The sequence below is a fragment of the Artemia franciscana genome, chromosome 4 (genome assembly GCF_032884065.1).
Source record: "Artemia franciscana chromosome 4, ASM3288406v1, whole genome shotgun sequence".
Lineage (NCBI taxonomy): Eukaryota > Metazoa > Arthropoda > Branchiopoda > Anostraca > Artemiidae > Artemia > Artemia franciscana.
This window is the reverse complement of record NC_088866.1, coordinates 51,305,764-51,331,053: the sequence shown is the minus strand read 5'-3', so window position 1 is coordinate 51,331,053 and position 25,290 is coordinate 51,305,764. Positions and strand designations below refer to the sequence as shown.

The 25,290-nt window shown below is 35.1% G+C and overlaps 1 protein-coding gene across 1 annotated transcript in view; it reads right to left on the bottom strand.

The window, feature by feature from the left end:
• The window catches only part of LOC136026556 (secreted frizzled-related protein 3-like), a 71,173-nt gene that overhangs the window by 23,177 nt on the left and 22,706 nt on the right, over nucleotides 1–25,290 (bottom strand). Inside the window, exons 2-4 of the mRNA XM_065703241.1 lie at nucleotides 9,484–9,656; nucleotides 6,174–6,381; nucleotides 1,713–1,826 (exon numbers count right to left, since the gene is read on the bottom strand). Coding sequence (XP_065559313.1) covers nucleotides 1,713–1,826; nucleotides 6,174–6,381; nucleotides 9,484–9,656 — 495 coding nt within the window. The remainder of the gene's footprint in view (nucleotides 1–1,712; nucleotides 1,827–6,173; nucleotides 6,382–9,483; nucleotides 9,657–25,290) is intronic.

The following is a 25,290-nucleotide window of genomic DNA, read 5'->3' as shown; positions in this document are numbered from 1 at the left end:
CTGCTCAGGAAAATTAATAAAGCAGATTAGCCGGAATAATAGCACATTTATATGAAAAAGTTTCTATTATGATCATTTCTTATAGAGCCGTTAGGCTATTAAAAAGATGAGTGCATAACAGAGATGAGTTATTATTAAAGGCATTATTAAGAGGCATTATTAAAGATGAGTGCATAACAGAGAAAAAAGGAGCAATTTTTTTTTTAGAGCCAAAAAAAAATTACTGCTACTATTCGGAATGAGTAAGCAGAGAGCTTTGAATCCTTATATGCAAGGTTCTTATCCTTCCTTTTATTTTTTTTTCAACTGAAAGTACTGAGGAACATTAAAATTATCATCAATAATATTAGTTACGTAACGAATACGCAAATATCCCTAATTTAAGTAACGTGGGAGAATCTTTCCATGCAGAAATTTCTCATGGGGGAAGGACATTTTTCAACGAGGTTGAGATGGATTTCCTGACATTATTTAAAAACAATCAGCAATCAAATAAAAACAAGTTTTTTTTCAACTGAAAGCAAGAAGCAGCATTAAAACTTAAAAGGAACAGAAAATAGTACGTATATGAGATGGTATATGAGACATTACGTATATGAGCCTCTCCTCAGTAGCTCTCTCTTACGCTAATATTTCTTTATTAACTCTTAAGATTTCTTTATTATTCTAATTTAAAAGCCTTTGTGATTCAGGAGTAATTCTCAAACAACTTAGGTTGTTTTTAGAAAAAAAAATTAGATTATTATAAGGTTATTATTAGTTTGAAAAAGTAAAATTAATAAGCAAATTTCGTTTTAAATATTTATGTATGGTGAGTTAAATTTTAAACCTACATTATTTCAAAAATGTTCAGAAAATAAACAAAAAAAAAAGTTTTTTAACTGAAAGAAAGGAGTGACATTAAAACTTAAAATGGACTGAAATTATTCTTTCTATGAAAGGGGTTGTTCCCTCCTCAGCGTCCCGCTCTTTACGCTAAGGTTTACTATTGTTTTATAAAGTAGAGTTGTGAGAAAGAATCAAACTTCAGCATAAAGAGCAAGGCCTTAAGGACGGGACATCCCCTTTAATATACGGAATAATTTCTGTTCGTTTGAGTTTGAATGTCACTCCTTACTTTTAGAGAAAAAAACTTGTTTTTTTTTTATTTTAGTTCTTTAAAGATTAATACTTTGTATGTCAACCCACATCTTAAATATATAGACACTCCCCAATCAGATTCCAACCACCTCAGGTTTCTTCTGAACTCATTCTCATCTTTTCCCTCATTTACTGATTTATCTGCAGATGTGAAAAAAAACATTTGTTCCGTTCATTGCAAAAAAAATTAACAAGATATTCCTCTAGTTTTTCCTTTTTTTTATTCTTTCGTACTGGTGTTGCCCAAGTTCTGTATTTGGTTCGCTTCTTTTGTCCCCACCCCCCTTTCTTATCTATTATTCCAAATATTTTTAATTATATATATTATCTAGTTTGTCATCCCTATATCAGTTTTCTACCTTTGCGGCTTAATCTGACACTACATTTTAATTATTTTGACTAAAGAATGATTTTTCATTCTCTTATTGTTGTTTTGGCATTATTTGACATTTTTTCATTTCTTTTGTTTTTTTAATGTTTTATTTCTTATTACTCCACAATTCAAACTCGATCCTTCCGGGCTTGTGATAGAAATTTTTCAAAATAAATATTTTATCTTAATTAATACATACCATATTTGAAGTGGCTCTTGTAATATAGCTGCTTTTTTAGCCGTTGTATCTTGAAGCACCGGCACTCGAAGTCAAAACCATCATTGATGATCATTGCATTGTCTGGAGGCAACTCTAAACGAAAGTTAATGGAATGAGCTCAGGAAATAATAAATGGTAAATAAATCAATAATAAATAACGCTAGAAACGTGTAATATGGAGAAGACCGCCATGCACTAACTTTAATTAACTGGTCGAATCATTATATTGGCAAGTTATTGGCGAATTATATTGGCATTAAGCAAATTATTTGGCATTGGCGAACTATATATTGGCTTTACATGGCGAAAAGACCGCCATGCACTAACTTTAATTAACTGGTCGAATCATTATATTGGCAAGCTATTGGCAAATTATATTGGCATTAAGCGAATTATCTGGTATTGGCGAATTATATATTGGCTTTATTGGCTTTTCATGGCGAAAAGACCGCCATGCACTAACTTTAATTAACTGGTCGAATCATTATATTGGCAAGCTATTGGCGAATTATATTGGCATTAAGCGAATTATTTGGCATTGGCGAATTATATATTGGCTTTATTGGCTTTACATGGCGAAAAGACCGCCATGCACTAACTTTAATTAACTGGTCGAATCATTATATTGGCAAGTTATTGGCGAATTATATTGGCATTAAGCGAATTAATTGGCATTGGCGAAATATATATTGGCTCTATTAAGTCATTATATTGGCGAATTATATTGGCAAGTCACTATCACGGCAGTTAATCATGAGAAGTTTTTATGTTGCTGCGATATAACCGCAAAAGCGTAGGTTTTATTATAATAATTTTATTAGTTATAGCAAACAAGAGCAAATATGCCCTTTTGCTCTCGAAAATAATATGCCTTTTGAAAATTTTTGTTGCATGTTCCTTTTGGTAAACCTTCTTTATGGAAGCTTTAGCGTAAAGAGCTAAGAATAGCTAATGAGATATCTTCATAAAAATTTGAATGACAGTAAAGACAAATAAAATTCTTTACCAGCTTTTGTTAGTCTTTTCCGTCCCAATTTGATTACTCCATTTGAAAGCTAATTATCTCGTCTTTATCCAAATATTTTTATAGGACGTCAATTTAGCATTTCAGGTGCTGTTTTTTTACACGGACAAGTTGTCACCTAGCCTTGCGAGAGATGGAAGGAAATCCAGGACTTTGCCAAGTATTTCCAAGTAGAGCGTCATTTAAATATGCTTCCATGAAATTTTGAGAATAAAAAGACATATTTATTCGAATATGCTTCAAACAATAAAATTTTCTTTGGTTTTTTAATCCAATCAGTAGATGAAATCTGTAATTAAATGCTTGAAACACCCGTTAAAATTTAAGCTCTGTGAGCTAAACAAAAGCAAACTTTTGCAAAAGAAACAGGAGAGTTGAGTGAGTAAAAGCCCACTTACATATTTCAACATTTAATTTGTTTTTAAATTGTGATTTCACGCTTGAATTGCAAAGGAAATGATTACTTATTGATCTTGTCCCGAGAATATGGTCATGGATGAGTTTCTTTCAGGGACCACTTGTCCTAAAATGTCGGATATGGATCACTTACATAGAAACAATAATTTATAATGCAATTTTTCGATAAAAAATCGTCAAGCTGCCTGTCCTACTCCAAACATTTCAGCTCGGAAAACCATAACAGAAGTAAATGTTGAGATACTATTACTACTAGTACTTACAACTCACCGCAGCACCAAACTACCTGAGGGCGACACAGTTGCACACACTCTTCCTTCATCCCAATTTATTCAAACCTCCCTCTTTACCCATATCCAGGAAGTTTCCATTTCTCTTAAATCTTTCTTTATGCGTACTTCCATTTTAATCATGAATGAACTGCTTTTCGTTTGGCCTTTGACGGCTGATCAAAAAGAGGAATATTCGGCAATCTGTCATCCTTCACCCGCAGAATATACCAAAGCCATTTCATACTTTTTCTCATTACAACCCTAGAGAGCGGGATTCAACTCCACTTTTTGTACAGTACTGTTTGAAATACAATCAGTCAGCCGGGTACCCAGAACGATCTGTAGGCAGTTTCTCGGGGAAATATCTATCAAATAGTCATCCGTTTTTCGGAGTGGCCATGCTTCAGAACCATATTTGACCACTGTCATCACTGTAGTGATGACAATCACTGTCATCTGAACATATTCTAATCTTGGTTTTATTCCTTCCAAACTTTTTTCAACTGTGAAAAAACACCCTAGGCCTTGAGTATTCTACTTTTATTTTTCACATCTTCACTGCTCCCACCTTTATTAATAATACTAATATACTCTTTACTAATAATACTAAAAAGTTAAGTGAACCTGTCCACCTGATCAATCTTTTCGTTACCCAACGTAACCTTTTCATCTTCACTAATTCCTAGCCTTAGCTTGTCTTCACTTGTCTTAACTTGTCTTCATAAAATAAATTTTCAAACCTTTTGTAGCACCCTGAATTCGAAAAATCTCTAAAAGTTCACTCCTTTTCCTTAAATTTTCCTCTAGGATGCTTAATCTGAGCATATTCTAAGTCCAACGAAAATTGTCCTTTATATTTGATTCCGTGTTTTCCCATTGCCTTTCCTGTACTCCTTAAGACAAAGTCCATCAAAATGATCCATATAAAGGGGTATAGAACACAACCCTACTTAATTCCTGATTAAAAACGAAACCAACTGCTAACTTCATTGTCTATCTTAACCCCACTAGTGTTATTCATAATCTATAAACTGAGAACCAAAGGTGTTTGATAACTCAGGCACTTTAGCCTAAGAGTGAAAATTTTGTGGACACGCCCTCTGCCCTTTCTAAAACCACACTATTCTTCTCTTATCACTGTTCATCTCTCAGTATAAAAATAAAAAAACTAGGTTTTTTAACTAAAAGTAAGGAGTGACATTAAAACTTAAAACGAACAGAAATTACTCCTTATATGAAATGGGTTGTCCCCTTCGCAATCCCTAGCTCTTTATGCTAAAGCTTTTAATTGTTTTAAAAAGTAGAATTGTGGCAAAGAGTCAAACTTTAGCGTAAAGAGCGAGGGATTGCGGAGGGGACAAGCCGTTTTTTAGAGTTTCGTTTACTTTTGAGCCGGGTCGCTCCTTACTACAGTTCGTTACCACGAACTGTTTGAAAAGTATCATATAACTAAGTAATTTTTTATTTACAGAGACCATGCCTCGATAACTAACGCACTCACTCTTATCGCCTTTCTTATACATTGTTTTAATTAGGGTAACCTAAAATTGCTTGGTGCTTCCCCTAGTGCACCATATCTTTGCTAATACTAAGAGAATGCACAATATTTTGGCCAATACTAAGATAATAGTAAAAGGAAAAAGTGATGTTGTTTTACTAACGCATAATATACGCACCATATGTTGGCTAATACTAGGATACTAGTGAATAGAAAATGAGCGATTATTCTGCTAATGCACATAATATGCACAATAGATTAGTCTAAGGCTAAGACAATGCACCAGATATGGTCTACTACTAGGATACTAGTAAATTCTAGGGCTTTCTTGGGCTATAATGAAAGAAAGGTTGAGAGGGATAGACCACGTTCTGCGGATGAAGGATGACAGATATCCGAAGATTGTCCTTTTTGCTAACCGCCTTTGGCTACATGGAAAGCAGGTTGTCCTCATCTAGATTGGGACGATGTCATAAATATAGATTTAAAGGAGATGGGAACTTCCTGGGAGGCTGTAAAGAGGGAGGCCTTGAATAGATTAGGTCGGAGGAGGAGCGTGCGTAGCTGTGTTGGCCTCAGGTGGCTTGGTGCTGCAAGGGAGTTATTATTATTAGTAGAAGTATTAGTAGATTATTTCACTGATGCACCACATATGCATCATATATTGATTAATACTATGATAATGCGCCATATATTAGCTAATACTAAGGTACGAAAAAAAATAAAAAGAGATTATTTGAATAATACACCGTATTTGCGCTATTACTATATATTTGTTATTACTGGAATAATGTACCATATATTGGCTAATGCTAAGATACTAGTAAAGGGAAAAAGAGAGGTTTTTTATTACAATAGTTCAAGATTAGAAAATGGGCTTTAGTTTAATTTTACAGACTTAAATCAAAAAATATTACAGACGCAACTCTATAACGTATTTTGTATACGTTATAGTATACTGTCAATATGTCCTTAAGCGTGTGGCAGAAAATGAAGTTTTTGTGTCTCTTTTTGAAACCTGGAGCCCAGCAAAAACAACGGTAAGTAAAATTCATCTCATAAGCACTCTGGCGTGACATTTTAAGCTATTAGTAAGAATGAAAAAAATAAATCTTCCTTATTGATTCTTTTGTACAAAATGTTAAGCCAGTAAGTAGATCTAAAAGGACTTCGGTTCTGAGAATAATTAAAAATAGTTCCTCGGCTCCTTCGTAATACTAGTTACTAACCTTGAGTCTCGGGAGCAATACAGACATCTCCATCTTTGGGAGGTAGGCTGTCACAATCAATTCTCGATGGCAGAGGAAATTCAAGAAGCCCTTGGATATCTTTGCAATCTTCTAAAACAGCTTCACAGACTTCTCTACATGGAGGTATTGGCTTTGACGTGAAATCGAAGGTACAAAGGGGTATATAGAAGGAACACAGTAAAAACGTCTGAAAGGAAAGATGTTATTTTTGCAAGGGCGGCTAACGGTAGCGATCCTTTTCTTGTGATTTTTTTTATTTCTCTCCTCAGAAAATATTTTGTTGACATTCTTGTTATGTAATTTCACCCTTTTCCATAAATTTTTGTAAATCATCATCAAGTTTATAGATCTGAATTAACTCGAATGTGGAATTTGTCCCTAGTCTAGGAATCTTGAATAATCTATCATGTTAATTTTTTCTTTTTATAGTTCAAACCTTGACACCAGCTGACGAGTTCAGGATTTAGTTGCAAAAGCTGAGTTTTTAAAGTAAAATCATAGTAGGCCTGTACGCTTTGGATTGCTTCCATCCAGCAGCACTTAGTTTACTATGTTAGTTAATCAAAAACAGTTTAGAAAATAGTTCAGGCATAGGAAACAGTTTATAATGTTTCCTATCCTATAAAAGGCATCCTATCCTCCATAGAAACTTCATCCTTTTAGCAAAAACCTAGATCTTAAATACTGGTTCGAACTTGCCTGTACGTGCATAGATTTTGACATGAGAATAGCCTATAGTTATTTGATTGGGTTTCGTGAGAATTCTTTATCATGGTGCTATGACAACAAAAGATACTGAAGTTTCTCGTCTAGTCAAACAGTTCGTGGTAACGAACTGTAGCAAGGAGCGACCCGGCTCAATAGTAATCAAAACTCTAAAAAATCGAATTTTGATACCAATAGCTACATCAAAAGAATCGCATTTTAATGCTGATTTTAAATAAATAAGTTGCATCAAGTTTAGTCTTACCCATCAAAAGTTGCGAGCCTGAGAAAATTTGCGCTATTTTAGAAAATAGGGAGAAACACCCCCTATCTTAACGAATGTTAACGAAAATAACACCATCATATTTAGCGTATCAGAGAACCCTTCTGTAGAAGTTTCAAGCTCTTATCTACAAAAATATAGAATATTGTATTTTTTGCCAGAAGGCAGATCACGGATGCGTGTTTATTTGTTTTTTTTTCTTTTCCCTAGGTGTGATCGTATCGACCCATTTGTCCTAGAATATTGCGAGAGGGCTCATTCTAAGTGAAATGAAAAGTTCTAGTGCCCTTTTTAAGTAACCAAGGAATTGGAGGGCACCTAGGCCCCCTCCCACGCTAATTATTTTACCAAAGTCAACGGAACAAAATTCTGAGATAACCATTTTATTCAATGTAGTCGAAAAACCTTATAACTATGTCTTTGGGGACGACTTACTCCCCCACAGTCCCCGTGGGAGGGGCTACAAGTTACAAACTTTGACCAGTGCTTACATATAGCCATGGTTATTGGGAAGTGTACAGGCGTTTTCAGGAGGATGTTTTGGTTGGGGGAGGGGTTGAGAAGAGGGGGATATGCTGGGGGAACTTTCCATCGAGGAATTTGTCACGGGGGAAGAAAATTTCCATGAAGGGCGCGCAGGATTTACTAGCATTACTTAAAAAAAAAATGAAAAAATAAATATGGAAAAGTTTTTTCAGCTTTAAGTAAGGAGCAGCATTAAAACTTAAAACGAACAGAAATTATTGCCCATATAAGGGGCTCACTTCCTCCTAATACCTCGCTCTTTACGGTAAAGTGTTTTTTAGCAATTTCAACTATTTACTCTACGGCTTTTGTGATTCAGGGGTCATTCTTAATGAATTGGGACAAAATTTAAGCTTTAGTGTAAAGAGCGAGGTGCTGACGAGGGGGCGAACCCTCTCCTATATGTAATAAAAAAATGAGAATACAAAAGTTCTTTACGTAAGCTAATTTATAAGTTACGTATATCTTTTACTAATAAAAAGATTCGTAAAAAATTAAAAGTTCTAGTTGCCTTTTTAATTAACCGAAAATCTGAGGGCAACTAGGCTTCCTCCCCCACTCTTTTTTTTCTCAAAGTCATTCGATCAAAATTATGAGAAAGCCATTTAGCCAGAAAAAAAATGCAAATTTCGTTTTAAATATTCCTCTGCAGAGAGCCAAAATCAAAACGTGTATTGATTCAAAAACGTTCAGAAATTAAATAAAAAAAACCAAGTTTTTTTAACTGAAAGTAAAAAGCGACATTAAAACTTAAAACGAACAGAAATTACTTCGTATACGACAGGGGCTGCTTCCTCATCAACGCCCCGCTCTTTACGCTAAAGTTGTTTACTGTTTTAAAAAGAAGAGTTGAGAGAAAGAATCAAAATTTAGCGTAAAGAGCGGGGCGTTGATGATGAAGCAGCCCCTTTCGTATACGAAGTAATTTCTGTTCGTTTTAAGTTTTAATGTCGCTCCTTACTTTCAGTTAAAAAAACTTGTTTTTTTTTATTTAATTTCAAATAAGATGTCTTTTTCAGTCATTCATAGAAGGGCTCAGTTTTGAAATAAGCTTAAACCTAGCATTAAATAATTACGCATTGGTCAGTTTAAATCCGAGCTGTGTATGGGGCTGCACAGTAAACATACCTTCAAAACATATTGAAACTAAATGGGTATAAAACTTATGAAAATATATTAGATAAACATGTTTTATTTGTTGAGTTGTTTGTTTTTACTAATAATTTATAACTATTGTTGCTTTGGAATGATAATGTTATGTAGTTTTATCTTGTGTGATTTATTCACGTTTGTATTTCTCGTTACACGATTTCACCCTCCAACTTATTATGGGTATACTAGCTGTTACTAGTTGTTACTAGTTGTATACTAGTTGTTATTACTATTTTCCTGCTAGTAGTACATCTTCACCAGCCAAACTTTTGATGTGCTTCCGATTGATTAAAAAAAATATATATTACTACTACTTAAACTGAACTTTCTGCCTGTATGGTAAAATATCAAATCCTGGGATTTTTATTGGTATAGTAGTTATTAACAAAATAAATACTACTTAAAAAAAATAAAATTATTGCTACTACTATAGCGAACTTTTTTCCTGGATGATAAAATATCAAATTTAAATTTTGTATGTTTTTGAGATGGTATAATAGCTATTTAAAAAATAAATACAAAATGTAATAAATATCAGACGTGTTTTGGAAGAAATCGACTTCATCCTTCTCTTTCAAGAAACAAAATATTAGGAAACGAGTTGATAAGGAAGGGAAAACCTACCAAATAGGGAGAGCAGTTTGTCCAACTTGAAATAGAATATTGTTCCATTGCAATCATTACTTCAGCCTGGTTTTCGTGGCCAAGAAAGTTGGGAAAGCTTGTCAGGTTGTATGGCATGTTACGACACATTGGAACCTCTATAGGCTGACATCGATCACCAACCGATTTCATCCCTAAAACACAACAAGGTCTTTACAATATCGAACCTCTTCCAGGAATATGACAGACTCATCTGACTGCAATGTATGTGGAGTGGAGGAAAATTTACAACATATAATTATGGAATGCAGAAAAGCATGAGACTGCTAGGTCATGACTAAAGGAACAAGCAGAAAAGAGAGGTATTCAGTTCAGAATAAAAGAACTGTTAGGAAAGATTGCAAAGGATATACAAAAAGAGACAGTTAAGTATTTAGGACAATATGTAAAGGATACTGGCCTAATTAATGTTTTGTAAAATAATGAATGGTGTAGTATATGTGGGTGCATGGCAATGCATGAATTGTATTGTAAAAATTGTCAGGTTCTTCCTCCCCTGTTAGATAATTGTAAATTAAAGTTTTAAATGTAAAAATGTGTAAGTAAGAATGGTTTATTGGGTATTGTTTTTTATTTTCTTTTTTTATGTTTGAATAGTCAAAATATATATAATACTAGCTGGGTCCCGGCGGCTTCACCGTCGGGTCCCAGCATGGGACGTAGAAGGCTTCTATATATGGATTCTCATTGTCCCTTGTGTTCTAACCGCAGACAGTGCTGGGTCCCGCCGGCTTCGCCACCGGGCCCCATAATGGCACACGGCAGGTTTCTATATATGGATTCCCATTGTCCCTTGTGTTCTAGCCACAGACAGTGCTGGGTCCCAGCGGCTTTGCCACCGGTCCCCGTGGGCCCCAGCATGGCACGCGGCAGGCTTCTATATATGTATTCTATATATATATATATGTCATTTTTGGATCGAATTAATGCCGTAAATTGGTTTAGTTGTCTGTTTTAAGGTATTCGAATTGCTTTAATCCATTGTCAAAATATATAGAAATATTTGTTCAATCACCAGTTTCTTACATTTTAAGCAGTTTAATAATAATTTCTTTTTGACGTTAATTGACAGTTTTACAAATCTTCTTTGAGCAGCAAGCATTATAAACTTCAACAATTTCTACTAAACTTCAAACTTTTGGTTTTCTGTTTTAAGGTTTTCGAATTACTTGGATTTTATAGACTAAACTTCAAACTTTTGGTTTTCTGTTGTAAGGTTTTCGAACTGCTTTAATCCATTGTCAAAATTTATTGAAATATTTGTGCAGTCACCAGTTTTTTACATTTTAAGCAATTTAATAAAATCTAAAAAGAGTTTCAATTTTTTTAGCTCGTGTAACGGTAATAACGATAATGTATCGGACTCTACATTTATATATATATATATATATATATATATATATATATAATATATATATATATATATATATATATATATATATATATATATATATATATATATATATATATATATATATATATATATATATATATATATATAGACTAGCTGGGTCCCAGCGGCTTCGCCGCCGGGTCCCAGCATGGCACGTGGCAGGCTTCTATATATGGAATCTCATTGTCCCTTGTGTTCTAACCGCAGACAGTGCTGGTTCCCGGCGGCTTCACTGCCGGGCCCCAGCATGGTTCATGGCTGATTCATGGCCTGAGTACCTAAAAAGTTTTGAAGGTGATTATGTAGATCTTCAGGAGGTAGCAAATGCCCCAGAGATGGTTAGTTATCTTATGAGAGAATATGATTGTGATTTAGCGGGTAACACGAATGGCCAAGAGATAAAGTTGAAATTTAAGAATTTAAAAGGTGGTACCGCAGCGGATGTACCAATAAAGTTATTTTAGAATTTTCCTTGTATTATAATGCCAATAATTGTTTTTCTTTGTAATGAGATGTTAACGTCAGGGCAATGGCCAAGCACTTGGAAGACATCATTGTTTATACCACTTTTTAGGAGAGAAAACCTGAAGGCTCTTGAGAATTATCGCTTAACTGTGCTTGTCCCTGCTTTAAGTGAGGTATTAAATACCAGGCTTTCCAATTGGTTAAATAAAAACAATTTAATACATGAGAAACAAGGAGGCTTCAGGACAGGGTATGGGACGACAGATAGTGTGTTTATTTTAAAGGCATTAACAGATAAACACGGAACGGGAAAAACTTGTCTTTATGTGGGATTTCTGGTCCTCCATAAGGCTTTCTACAGTGTCGACAGAGAGTTATTGAAAGATGCCATCCTAAGAATTGGCCTTCCCCATTTATTTGTTAGTTTGATAGCGAGCATGTATACTTGCGTGAGTGGAATCGTACAAGGTGGTAATAGGTTTTCGAAGTATTTATGATATTAAGCTGGGAGTAAAACAGGGCAGCACCCTTTCTGCTAAGTTGTTTACTATTTTTATAAATGATGTTGTTAACTTTTTAGAGAATAGATGGGCTCCAAAAGTTAGTCTAGGGACTCAAAAACTATCTCTTTTATTATTTGCAGATGATATTGCTTTGGTGGCTAATAAACCGCAAGATCTACATACGCTTTTGAACCTCATAGAAGAATATTCCCAGATAAAAAAAGGCTGAATACTGAAAAGAGCGAAGTTTTTATTTAAAAAAAGAGTGTAGGTGACGAAGAAAAGTATAGATTAAATTTAATAATAAGGAACTAATTATAAGTAAAACAATAAAATATTTAGGCTTTATCTTATTGGAAAATGAAAGCCTAAAGAGTCATGTTGATGAAATAATTAAGAGAGGTAAAGTGACCATGTCTGCAATTTTTAGAAACCCGACGATAATGGGGATTAAAACTTAAAAATGCATAAAAGAGTATTTAATACAAAAATTTTACCCGTGACATAATATGGAGCAGAGATATGGATTGGAGAAACGGAGCAGCAACTGGAGTCCCTTCAGCTCCAGTATTATAAAAGAGTGTTTGGTCTACATCAAACAACTCATTCACAGATTCTGGAGCAACTGGAGTCCCTTCAGCTTCAGTATTATAAAAGAGTGTTTGGTCTACATCAGACAACTCATTCACAGATTCTGAAAGGTGATATGGGCCTGTTTTCTGTAGAGCTACGTAGGTATATTTTGATGCTTAGATTCTGGTTGAAGTTAACTAAGAGTAATGAAGATGGACTAGCAAGAATGGCATATGATCAGATGTTGAAAAGTGGCTTTAGAAACCTCGTGGCCATCTCAAATTAAATCATTACTAGAAAAAGTAGGAATACCTTACTTATGGAATAATGATCTTTGTTCCAGTGATATACCAACATATTTAGAAATCCAGGTAAGATTTTTATTACAGAGTCAGGAAATTCAGCATCGGCAAGCGCTGGTTTTAAATTCTACAACTCTGCAACATTATAATCAGGCAAAATCTAGTTTTGGAAATGAGGTTTATTTTAAATTTAATTTACCGGCAATGATTCTACGTCGTTGGATTCAGCTTAGGGCGAATTGTCTTCCAATCCAGAACAGGCAAAAAATGTTTGACAAAAAAAAAATTATAGCTGGTCCTGATAGGCGGTATGTTTATCCCCTTTGTAAAGATACGGATGAAGACTTTGATCATTTTCTCCAGAAATGTCCGTTGCTCTTTGATTTACGGGAAAATTATTTGCATGGGATTAATTTGATGCTTCCTAGTATTCTGCAAAATAGTAAACCAACCGCAATATTTCGGGTGGGAGTGTATATAGATAAATCCTTATTAAGAAGAAGAAGTTTATATGATTAATTTCTTTTGCTGTTAGATTAGGTATTTTCGCGTTATATTCTGTTTCTGCACGTCTTTGTAATTTGTACTTTTGTTTAATTTCCTTGCTTGTTTGTTATTTATTTATATTTTTGTGTGTAAATGGCCCATGGGCTTTTGAAATACACTCATCTCTCTATCTATGTAGTTTTCATGGAAAGGGGTCATACAAACTTTGAAGGGCCTCCTTCGATTGAAAGTCAAAAGTCGTAGTTTTATTTTCAAGCGCCCAAGGTAATCAAAGGGCAGTCAGCTCCTCGTGCTCTTTTACCTCCAATTGCGTCCGATCAAATTTCGAGGATAGTCATTTTATTCATAATATTCTAAAGACATAATAACTATGCTTCCAGGGTTGAAACCCCCATCCCAGCCACCATGGTAAGGGCCCTAAGTTATGCAAGCTTCTTATTGTTACAATATATGGTTTTATTAACCCTTGGAAATAAGTTAAAAATGATCAAAGAGCAACCAGAGACCCCCACCCTTTTTTTCTCCAAATGCATCAGGTCAAAATTTTGAGTTGGTCTATTTTGAACAAAATTGCTGCATAAAGAATTTGATCGAATGTATTTGGGGAAAAGAGGTTCGGTGGTGGGGGGGGGGGCAAGGTACCATCGAAGAACTTTTTACTCTTAAAAAGGGAATAATAACTTTCAATTCCTAATTATTTGTGTCTCTTTTGTAGTTCATACGGCCACCTTTTCCGTGAATTAAATAAAAAAACAAGTTTTTTTAAATGAAAGTAAGGAGCAACATTAAAACTTAAAACAAACAGAAATTACTCCGTATATGAAAGGGGCTTTTCCCTCAACGTCCCACTCTTCACGCTAAAGTTTGACTCTTTCGCTTAACTATACTTTTTAAAACAGTAAGAAACTTTAGCAGAGCAGGGTGTTGAGGAGGAAAAGCCCTTTTCATATACGGAGTATTTTCTGTTCGTTTTAAGTTTTAATGTTGCTCCTGACTTTCATTAAAAAAAACTTGTTTATTTTTACTTAATTTCTGGACGTTTTTGAATTAATGCATGTTTTGATCTTGGCTCTCCGCGCACAAAAAATAAAAACAAAATTTGCATATTAATTAATTGCAATTGATCGGAAGATTTTGAGATTACTCGGAGTATTTTCTGTTCGTTTTAAGTTTTAATGTTGCTCCTTACTTTTATTTAAAAAAACTTGTTTTTTTTATTTAATTTCTGGACGTTTTTGAACTAATTCATGTTTTGATCTTGGCCATCCGTACATAAATAATTAAAACGAAATTTGCATATTAATTAATTGCAATTAATCGGAAGACTTTCAGAAAAAAGGAGCGAGGGAGGAGGCCTAGTTGCCCTCCAGTTTTTCGACTACTTAAGAAGGCAACTAGAACTTTTAATTTTTTACAGACATTTTCATTGGTAAAAAAAAATATGTAACTACGAATCAACTTATGTAACGAATTTCTATATTCGTATGTTTTTATTGCGTATATGAGGGGGGTTCTACCCTCGTCAATACCTCGCTCTTTACACTACAGCTTAAATTTTGTCCCAATTCCTTAAGAATGACCTCTGAATCCCAAATGCCGTAATATAAATAGTTGAAATTACTAAAAATACTTTAGCGTAAAGGTTGAGGTATAACGACGAGGTAAACCCCTCATTTGCGTAATAACTTTCGTTCGTTTTAAGCTTTAATGCTGCTCCTTACTTTCAATAGAAAAAACTTTCCATATTTATTTTTCCATTGTTTTTTCAAGTATTGCTAGAAAATCCTGCGCCCCCTTCATTGAAATTTTCTTCCCCCATGAGAAGTTCCTCCATAGAAATATCTTCCCACGTAACCTCCCCCCTCAACTCTCCCCCCTAAACCAAAAAATCCCCCTGAAAACGTCTGTACACTTCCCAGTAACCATTACTATATGTAAGCACAGGTCAAAGCTTGTAACTTGCAGCCCCTCCCACGGGGACTGCGGGGGAGTAAGTCGTCCCTAAAGACATAGTTATTAGGTTTTCGACTATGTTGGATAAAATGGATATCTCAGAATTTTGATCCGGTGACTTTTGGGATAAAATGAGCGTTGGAGGGGGCCTAGGTGCCCTCCAATTATTTTGGTCACTTGAAAAGGGTACTAGAGCTTTTAGTTTCCGTTTGAATGAGCCCTCTCGCGACATTCTAGGACCACTTAGTCGATACGATCACCCCTGAAAAAAAAAACAAACAAACAAAAACAAATAAACACGCATCCGTGATCTGTCTTCTGGCAAAAAATGCGAAATTCCACATTTTTGTAAATAGGAGCTTGCAACTTCTACAATAAGGTTCTCTGATACACTGAATCTGATCGAAAATATAAAAAAAATATTAGAGCCTTATTGCCGTTACTATAGGCAACACTATAGCATTGCTTCTGATAAATAATGGAAATCCGAAATTATTAATTATAATTTAGCAAAGTTTTAATCCTGAATCTTTCAATGCTCAAAAAGTCCATCACCTTCGCAGGAGGAGGACGCTCTGGTTGCTTTCGCTGACGACAGTACCCTTGCTATTGTAGTAGGAATGGAGCCTGAGATACTTCCCAAAAAGTTGACCTTTTTTAGAGAGTCATCCGTTGGTTGGGTGCTAATCGCCTTTGCCTAAGTCCTGCGAAGTCAAGTTTTTTTTTCTTGCTCATCTCTCACTATTGGCCTCAGTTAACTGATAACCGGTTGTCAAGGGGTTCTCTTGATATACCAGACGTTATGTATGTCATCTTTCTCGGTATCTTTCCAATAAAAACCTTTCATTCAGGATGCATCACTTGTCTGGTACTTTCAAAAGATGACGTATGTCATCTTTCTCGGTATCTTTCCAATAAAAACCTCTCATTCAGGATGCATCACTTGTCTGGTACTTTCAAAAGATGACGTATGTCATCTTTCTCGGTATCTTTCCAATAAAACCTTTCATTCAGGATGCATCACTTTTCTGGTACTTTAAAAAAAAAACATTTAAATGTCTTGATGACTGATGTTTATCAATTATTTGATTTACACCTATTATTATTATTTGTATTATTATTATGGGTGCGACTCTTTTTGTTTGCGAAATTTTTGTTTTGAGGTGTGTTTGATATATGATTTTTATGCTGTGTTTTACGCTAGGAAGATTATTTGACTTTGATTTCTGCTCATTTTTGGCTTAATGAAGCTCTTAACTTTTCTCTGAAAAACTTCTTTTGCTGATAAAGTATTTTTTAATTAATTGAACAAAATGGCTATCACAAAATTTCTATAGGATACATTTGGGGCAAAGACGGCATACGGGGGGGTGTTATTGCTTCTAACTCTTAAAGGAGGCATTATAACTCCTTATTTCCGATCCAATGAACACACTTTGAAGTCTCTGCAACCGGTCCTTCCATAAAAATCTTATATGTTAATAACATATAAGGAGAAGGACGTAGGGAGAGGCCATTGCCCTTCAATTACTTCTAACTCTTAAAGGGGACATTATAACTCCTGATTTCCAATCCAATCAGCACACTTTGAAGTTTCTACAACTGGTCCTTCAGTAAAAATCTTATATGTTAATAATGGACAACTAGTGTAACTTAAATCCCTTACCCTGAGGGCTGTCGGGAGGGTTGTCATCATCAAAGATGTAGTTCCTGGAACTTTCAACTATGCTGAACAATCTGGCTATCTCAAAATTTTGATTGGATGTGTTTGAAGAAATGATTGGCATTGCGGGTTGGGGGGAACTGGTAATCCTTGAATTACTTTTGAAAATTAAAAAGGGCACTAAAACTATCAATTCCAAAGTAAATGAGTCCCTTTCTTAGTTTCTACCACAACTCCTTCCATACGAAGCATCCTGGTCTGAAAGCCAAAAAAATTAGATAAATAATATATTTCACCAACACCCTTCTTTACTTAGGCAGGGCTTTTGCGCTGCCTATGATGTCTGATCATTTTCCAGATAATGCCGGGAAATTTGGTACCAATAAGAAACTACCTACCCTTAGGGGAAACTTTTCCTTGTAAATTTCCAGCCACGTGAAATTCCCCCCTCGGAAAATATTATCCAGACAGTTCCATCCTTGCTAAAAATTATCCCTGTACAATTTCACACGGAAGATTCCGCCAAGAAAATTCTGCTAAGCATACTTAGATTCAAAAAAACCTTTAATTTAAAGTCATTTTTCAAATCGTCCTTGAAATTCCCTTTCTTTGGAAAATGTTTCCCGAAACCTCCCCCCCCCCCCTAGCTGAAATTTACTCCCACGAAAAAATGTCCCCATGGAGAATTTCCCCCGCAGGAATACCCTTCAAACAATTCTTACTCCGCTTAAAATTTCCCCCGTATGATTCCCCGGGAACAGCTCTACATGCAAAACTGAGTTAACAAAGAGAAATATAATACAAATAAAATCATTTTCGTATAGGAATTTCTCCAAATTCCCCGGTGTAAATTTGTCATGGAAAGTTCTCTCCAGGAGACTTCCCTTCCCACGGAATTTCTCCCTATAGAAACCCACCCTAAGCTGGAAATTCCATTCTACCCCCTTCCCCAAAAAATGTCTTTATAATTACCAATAATAAATACTATGCTTAAACAATTGGTAAAATTCATAATTTTCGGTCTTTTACCCAGGTACTGTGGGGAGGGGAAGGTGCAATGTCATCTCTAATGGCATAGTTATTGGACCTATTCTGAACAAAATTAAAAACAACTTTGGTTGGACGACTTTTGCAGAAAAAAGGGTAGAGGGGGGGGGGGCAAGTTGCCCATCCATCTATTCGGTCACTTAAAGGGGGCTCTAGAACCTGGTATTTCCGTTTGAATGCACCCACTTGTGATTATCTAGGACTATTGGCTCGATACCATCACTCCTGGGAAAAAAAAGTAAAAGAAATGAGCCCACATCCATGATCATTTTTCTGGAAAAAAGAAAAAGAAATCAAAATTTTACATTTTTTCGGATGGGAGCTTGAAACCTCTACAGTAGGGCTCTCTGATACGCTGAACCTGATGATGCAATTTTCATTACGATTCACTGACTTTTGAGGGCGTTAACCCCCTTCACAAATACAAAACAATATTGCTATACCCCAGCAGTGTCCTTTTTGAGAGAACTGGCTCGTCACTTAATCTAGGAAAAGCGGAACAGACTTCCAGGGAAAATATTGAAAATACCTTTCCAACACTTTATCTTTGTCCAAGAAAATAGTCCTCGGCATAAAAATAGAGGAACTTCCAAATAACAGATACATACTGTTAAATTTGACCTTTATCCAATGAAATATTTTACCCAAATAAAAGAAAATGAGTGAGGAGCTAAAAAATGAATTCATTGAACAAGACCTCAACGTCATTCCGTTTTTTATTTAAGAAAACATAGTAGATATAACTGGGATGTGACTTGTATTTACGGCTTTCCTACTTCTTCTTGAACTGAACGCAATAAATTATACTAGATTTGGAACTGAAAAGAAAAAAATTTTGAATTGACAACATTTAATGACTTTCTTTAAATGCTCAAACAAATGCTACGACTACAAGATGAATATTAGAAGTGTGCAAACATTAATTATTGCAGCACAAACAAATAAGCGATTTCATGAAAAAATCCCTGGTTTTTAAGGCGATCACCGACAGTGGTTGTCCTATGAATAGGGTTGTCCCCTTTGGCACAAAAATGCTATTTTAGTACGATTTCATCACTTGTAGCAGATTAGCAAGTGTTTCATTGAGTATAGCACTTTTTCTCTTATATTATAAGATTGAAAATATAGACTGCAATTACAGGATGTCTCACATTAAAACATATGTCGGAGCATGCTTTATGCGTGAAAATAACCTATATACACTTAGATACGGGATATGCCTGTGTACGTATATTTTCTCATTTTGCACTCTGATCAGCTCCGGATAGAATTTTTCTCCTTTACAATAAAAAAAAAATTACACCAAAACTAATCCAAGCATACTGAAACAAACCATGCGGGTGTCGCTACACACGCAAAGATACGAACAAATAATTTTTGAACTCTAAAACCGAAAATTGTTGTTTGGCCACGGTTGCCACCCAGGTCAGTAACTAAAGTACTACAATTTCCTAAATTTGTGCGTTACTTAGCCATTTTTTGTGCTTTAGTTTAAAAAAAGACAGTTGTAATGCTAAAATAGCACTTTCGTGGTATTTTTCACAGCAAGTGTTACACATAGAATAAATACCGATAAAAAGGCACTTTTATGCTACAGGTGGCAAAATTGTGCATAGCACGAAAGTCTGGGTATTTATAGCACTTTACGAACTAACCTTGTCGGCGCTGCTGTCTGTGATTAACTACTATAATCCGACTATGTCTTCATAGAAGTTTCAGTGGCTGACTCTTCATGATAGTATCACCTACCTTCAAGTTTAGTCAACTTTTAAAAATGGTTTTAAAGCATTATATATCTCATAAGATTCTTAAGCAGTGTTGCCAATGCCTTGCAAGAAAAAGTATCGCCATACGCCATAGAATTGTACCAATGATATCAAAATAGTAACATGTCTATTTTTTTGTGTGTTGCGCTACACGCAAGACGCAAAATTTTTTTGGCACTACACGCAACACGCGAACGATCAGAAAAGTATATTACAATAAAGAGAACAAAGTATCAGATATTTTCTTTCAAAGATATTTGGAAGATCTCTTTTTCCCAGCAGAGACCATTTTGGCGTCATTCCTGCAAATGGCAGAAATTTTATTCAATAACGAACAATTAACGACCTTAGTTTTTTATCTTCAAAACTGAATTAACATTTCCAAATATAGGCTCAAATTTACACATATGGGGGAGGGTGACATAGCATAGGCTATGTCAAACACTAGATATACCTAGAGTTTGGCATAGGGTATCCAAAAATCAGGGGTTTTCGGTTGTGGTAATTTTATCTAAAATAATTTGCCAACTTATTATATAGATCACGTTTCGTGTCGAGAGACTAAAAAGTCAGATATAATGGAGTGGTGAATTGTGCTCTGTTGAATGAAATAAGTTAGTTAGCTACCGGAGTTATGATTAATTAGACCAATTGAATTGGTATATGTTGTAGAATATAGTAAATAAAACTTATGACTAGAAAACTCAAAAACCAGATCTCGGTTGGTGCTATCTAAAAAAAAGAAGAAGAAAATAAAGAGCAACAGTTTTCTTTTATTACCATGTAAGCGTAATTCCTTCAATGTAGCGTATTTCCTTCAATGTATTTTATAGACTGTCGTAGGCCTATAGAGTCAAAGAGTTTCACATTTTTAGTCAACCCTTTGATATTGTTGTTTTATAACAGTGGACACCCTAATATCAAAGAAAGGTTAAAATAATTTTTATAATCAAAAAATAACATAACTCTTCAGCTTAGTGAACATAAATGGGTCAGGGTTTTCATGCTGTACCCAACAAGTTCACAGGCAGAATAAACAAATTAGCAAAATCTTGCTTCAGCCCGAGTGGACTACAAATCATATTTGAGACTTTAAGAGGGCAAATAAATATCTCAGATGAACTAGAACTGATACCTGGTTTTGACCCTGAGTTTCCCTACAAAAATCCTGATTTTCCTAGCCTAGGTACTATTTCTACTGCTATGTTAAGTAAATGGTATGGCCACTTCCGCAAAATCTCCATCAAAAAGTTATATGATGACTGATGGAACTTACAGGATAGGATCCAACCTCAAATCTGCATAACAAAGTCGGGCTTCATGAGGGTTAGAAAGAAATTAGTTAATTGCCAAGAAACAAAATATAGAGACATAGGAACTACTTGGATTGAAAAAAATAATAAATGTGCCTATGTCAAGGTTTTGTGCTTTGCATTCAATTTTTTGTAATCTATTTCAGTGGCTTTCATTGATTAGATAAACACCGCGCGGTAAACCATCAATGTTATATATCTTTTGAGTTTTGAATTTAGAGTTTTCCGCTTTCCACCTATTTTGTACTTACCATACAGATGGCTGTGCTGCTTCACACTATATTGTGACCGCAAGAGGCCTACAACAAGCACTTAAATAAATGTGTAAAGGAAAACTTATAACTCTATGTCTGACGTCCAGTCAAATCTTATTGTACCAGATTTTGTAAAATGTACCGGGAAGTTTGTGATTGTACCAGAATCAGCGTTTTCACTTTGACGGATTTTTCCGTCAAAAACAGATTTTTTGGGTCTTCGATGGATAAGAAGTATATTCGTTGGATTTCCGGATTTTCAAAGATTTTACGCAAGAATTAAATTTAGTTGTTTTTATTTTCAATTCTCAAACTCAAATCACACTGATCTTTTCTATGTATCAGTCTTTACTGTTGTTTCTTTGCTGTTTCCTGTTCCGACTATTTTTCAACAGGGGTTGATTCCCGGACTAATTAGCTCGCCTACTCCAGTCTAGAAACCGGTTTGGGATTAGCATGTTCAAGTCGCATGCACTTTTCAAGCAGCTGTGAGCTATGCAGTGAGTCATCAGGTCAGGTTGATTCCCTCGATTTATTTATACCGGGAGTTATTTGTGTTATATTAAAGCGAGGAAGCTATTGGAAACTGAGAGGGCGTTTTGTTGTATACGTTGATACAATACGCGGTTAGTAAACATGCTATTTCACGAATTTAATTTGTAATTTCATAGATTTTCCTTCTTGTTTACTGACAGTATGTTATACGCGGTTTCTTCAATACCTGAAAGAAGTATGACAGTTATAGAATAGTGGAATGCTACCAAAATCACATAGTAGCAGGTATAATTTTGATTCTAGCCAGTTATTTGATTTTATCCGTGCCACTTGATTTTAACCATACCGGCAGAAATCACCTTTTAGCCGGTATTAACCGGCTGGTATCTTATCCACCCGGTAACCCTGAACTGTAGAGGCTGAATATATTGTTATGGTGGTTGACCATTAGATACACTGATATACTTCAACTTTCCAGGATTTATCATGATATTTAGGATTATTGGACCTTGATAGGATTTTTTTTTGATTTTTGAAAATACAGAATGCCGTTTGCAGCGAGAATTAGGATTTTAGTAAGAAAAGTAGCCATAACAGAAGCTCCATGTTAATTCTTTGTCCAGTTTTAACTGTACGGCAAAAAGACCGCGGAAAAATCTGAAAATCTGTGAATTACCTGGACTATTTCACTACTTTGAAATACCTATAGTGGAAAGATGGTAAACAAAATCAAAATACAACGATGCTTACTTTTATTTTATCTTGTGCTATGCTTTGTGTCAAGGTTGTATAGAAGAGAAAGGTTGCACTAATTTTGCTTTCATCTGCTTAGTGCTTATCATAAGCATGGCTTACAAATCATATGAGGCCTAGAAGCTATTTTCTATGTAGTGCCAACTATTAGTCTATTTATTGCATTTCATTAAGTGGACAGTATCATTAACTGATGTCTGAATTCATGAAATTTTCTGATTTCATAGGTAATTTCCTGGTAAAAAAGAAAGAAGTATATTCTTTCAAATACTTCAGTCACACAACAGAGTTATCAAAGTTCTGTAAAAGTGGAGTTTCTACAGGATTTTTGAACTTCTAGAGTAGGATTTTTCAGAATTTCTAAGATTCCCGGCAAGATTTTTAAAGACAAACAAGTGGAAGCACTGAATTTCACTTGAACTTGCTTTGACAAAACAAATTGAAATAGAAATCTTTTTTAATATTCGAGTAATGCAATAAAAAGATTTGTCCAATCTGCGCACTGAAAAAATTCTAGCCAAGATACAAAAGAATTAAATCAGGGTGTCTAAGGGGAGGGGAGACCACACCCTTTCCCCCTCTTGGATCAACCACTGAGTCTCAAGGACACTCTTTACCAGTGTAACCAAGGTACTAAAGCACTGAGCTAGGATCTAATATTTTATTTTTATTTTATTTTTCAGTCGCAGAAGTTTGCTACATAGATCTATTAGAGATAACTAGACCTACGTTGCCTGAGCTACGTGTAGTATTGTGGCAACCTTTGTCTGGCTTCGCCGAATAAAGTATTGCGAGAGCAACACTTTGGTTTTGTTTCTTTGCTATCGGTTAAACGCTGTCAGTCTATCAAAGCTTTTAAAAAGTTATGTTCAAAGAAGAACGCGATCAGTAATCACATGATCAAACACAATTCCTCAGCGTTGAAAAAACAACAATAACAAAAGAATATCGAAAGAAGGGACTAAATTGACTTTGTATTCAGTTGAACATTATCCTTTTCAATCGTAGACATCGTGACGGATGAAAGCTTAGAACAATATCTTATATAGTCCAGTTGGTATTATAAAGCTATCTGCAACTTTTCAGGATAAAAATACCATAAATGACACTATTAATTATGAAGAAACTACTATGACATATTTTTTATCAGCTCATCATGAGCTATCAATAATACCGAAAGAAGGGACTAAATTGACTTTGCAGCCAGTTGAGCGTTATCCTTATCAACCGTAGACATCGTGACGGACGAAAACTTGAAACAGTATCTTATATGATCTAGATGGTATTATAAAGCTATCCGTAACTTTCAGGATCAAAATACCATGGATGACACTCTATTAATTATTACGAGAGTGCCTCGTTGTTTTACATTATCGTTTGTACCCGTTGCGTAAACACTTAATTCTAGGTTACAGTGAATATGGTTAGGCTACACCGACTAGCAAAAGTTACAAGCCCCTCCTCACTGAAGATGGTTGTAGCCTAACAGACGATTATTGCTTACAAGTCCCCTACATGTCACACCACTGGAACCAACTCGGTCTTACCATCAAATACACTGGAAACAAATAAGAAGTACACCAAATAGCAAAATTTGCAAACTCCTCATTGCCGAAGATGATTATGAGCTAACAGCCGACCTTTCCTTACAAGTCCCCTACATGTCTCACAATTGGCATCGGCCTATTTTTAGTTTCAGTGTGTACCTTACTACTGAAGTTGTCAACTCCTTGAAATTCTCCAACTGGTATATCTCATGAAGGAATTTTTGTACCAAAAAATGGATGACATATACTTTGGTCAGCTCATCACGAGCTATATTACCAAAAGAAGGGACTAAATTGACTTTGCAGCCAGTTGAACTTTATCCTTTTTAATCGTAGACATCGTGACGGATCAAGACTTGGAAGAATATCTTAAGTAATCTAGTTGGTATTATAAAGCTATCCGTAGCTTTTGAGGATCAAAATACCATAGATGAAGCTCTATTAATTATTACGAAACTGCCTCATTGTTTCACGTTATCGTTTGTACCCGTTCCGTAAACACATAATTCTATATTACTGTGAGTATGGGTACACCAACTAGCAAAAGTTACAAACCCCTTAGTGCTTTCCCTTGTTTTACGTTTTTGTTTGTACCCGTTGCTTAAACACTTAATTCTAGGTTACAGTGAGTATGGGTTGGCTACACCAACTAGCAAAAGTTACAAACCCCTCTTCACTGAAAATGATTGTATCCTAATAGACGATTTTTACTTATAAGTCCCCTGCATGTCTTACCACTGGAAACGAATTGGTCTTACCATCAAATACACCGGAAACATATAATAGGTGCACCAACTAGCCAAAGTTGCAAACCCCTTATTGCCGAAGATGATTATAGTCTAACATTCGGCTGTTGCTTACAGGTCCTCTAATTGTCTCGCAATTGGTATCAGCCAATTTTTGGTTTCGGTGTGTACCCTACTACTGAAGTTGTCAACCCCTTGAAACTTTCTAACTAGTATATCTCATGAAGAAATTTCTGTACCAAAGATTGGATGACACATATTTTGATCAGCTCATCAAGAGCTATCGATTGCCGTCGAAATTTTTTTTTTATCTGTCTTAGTTTAAAAGTTGATTTTTTTGCCGTAGGCCAATTTTTTAACGTCACCACTTAGAAAGGAGCAAAGGTTAAGCTCCAATTTCTTTAGCAGTGACAGAACTTTTAAACTTTAAGAGGTACATCTGATAAAATTTCTTTATCTCAATCCCAAGCCCAAAAAAACAAATGATA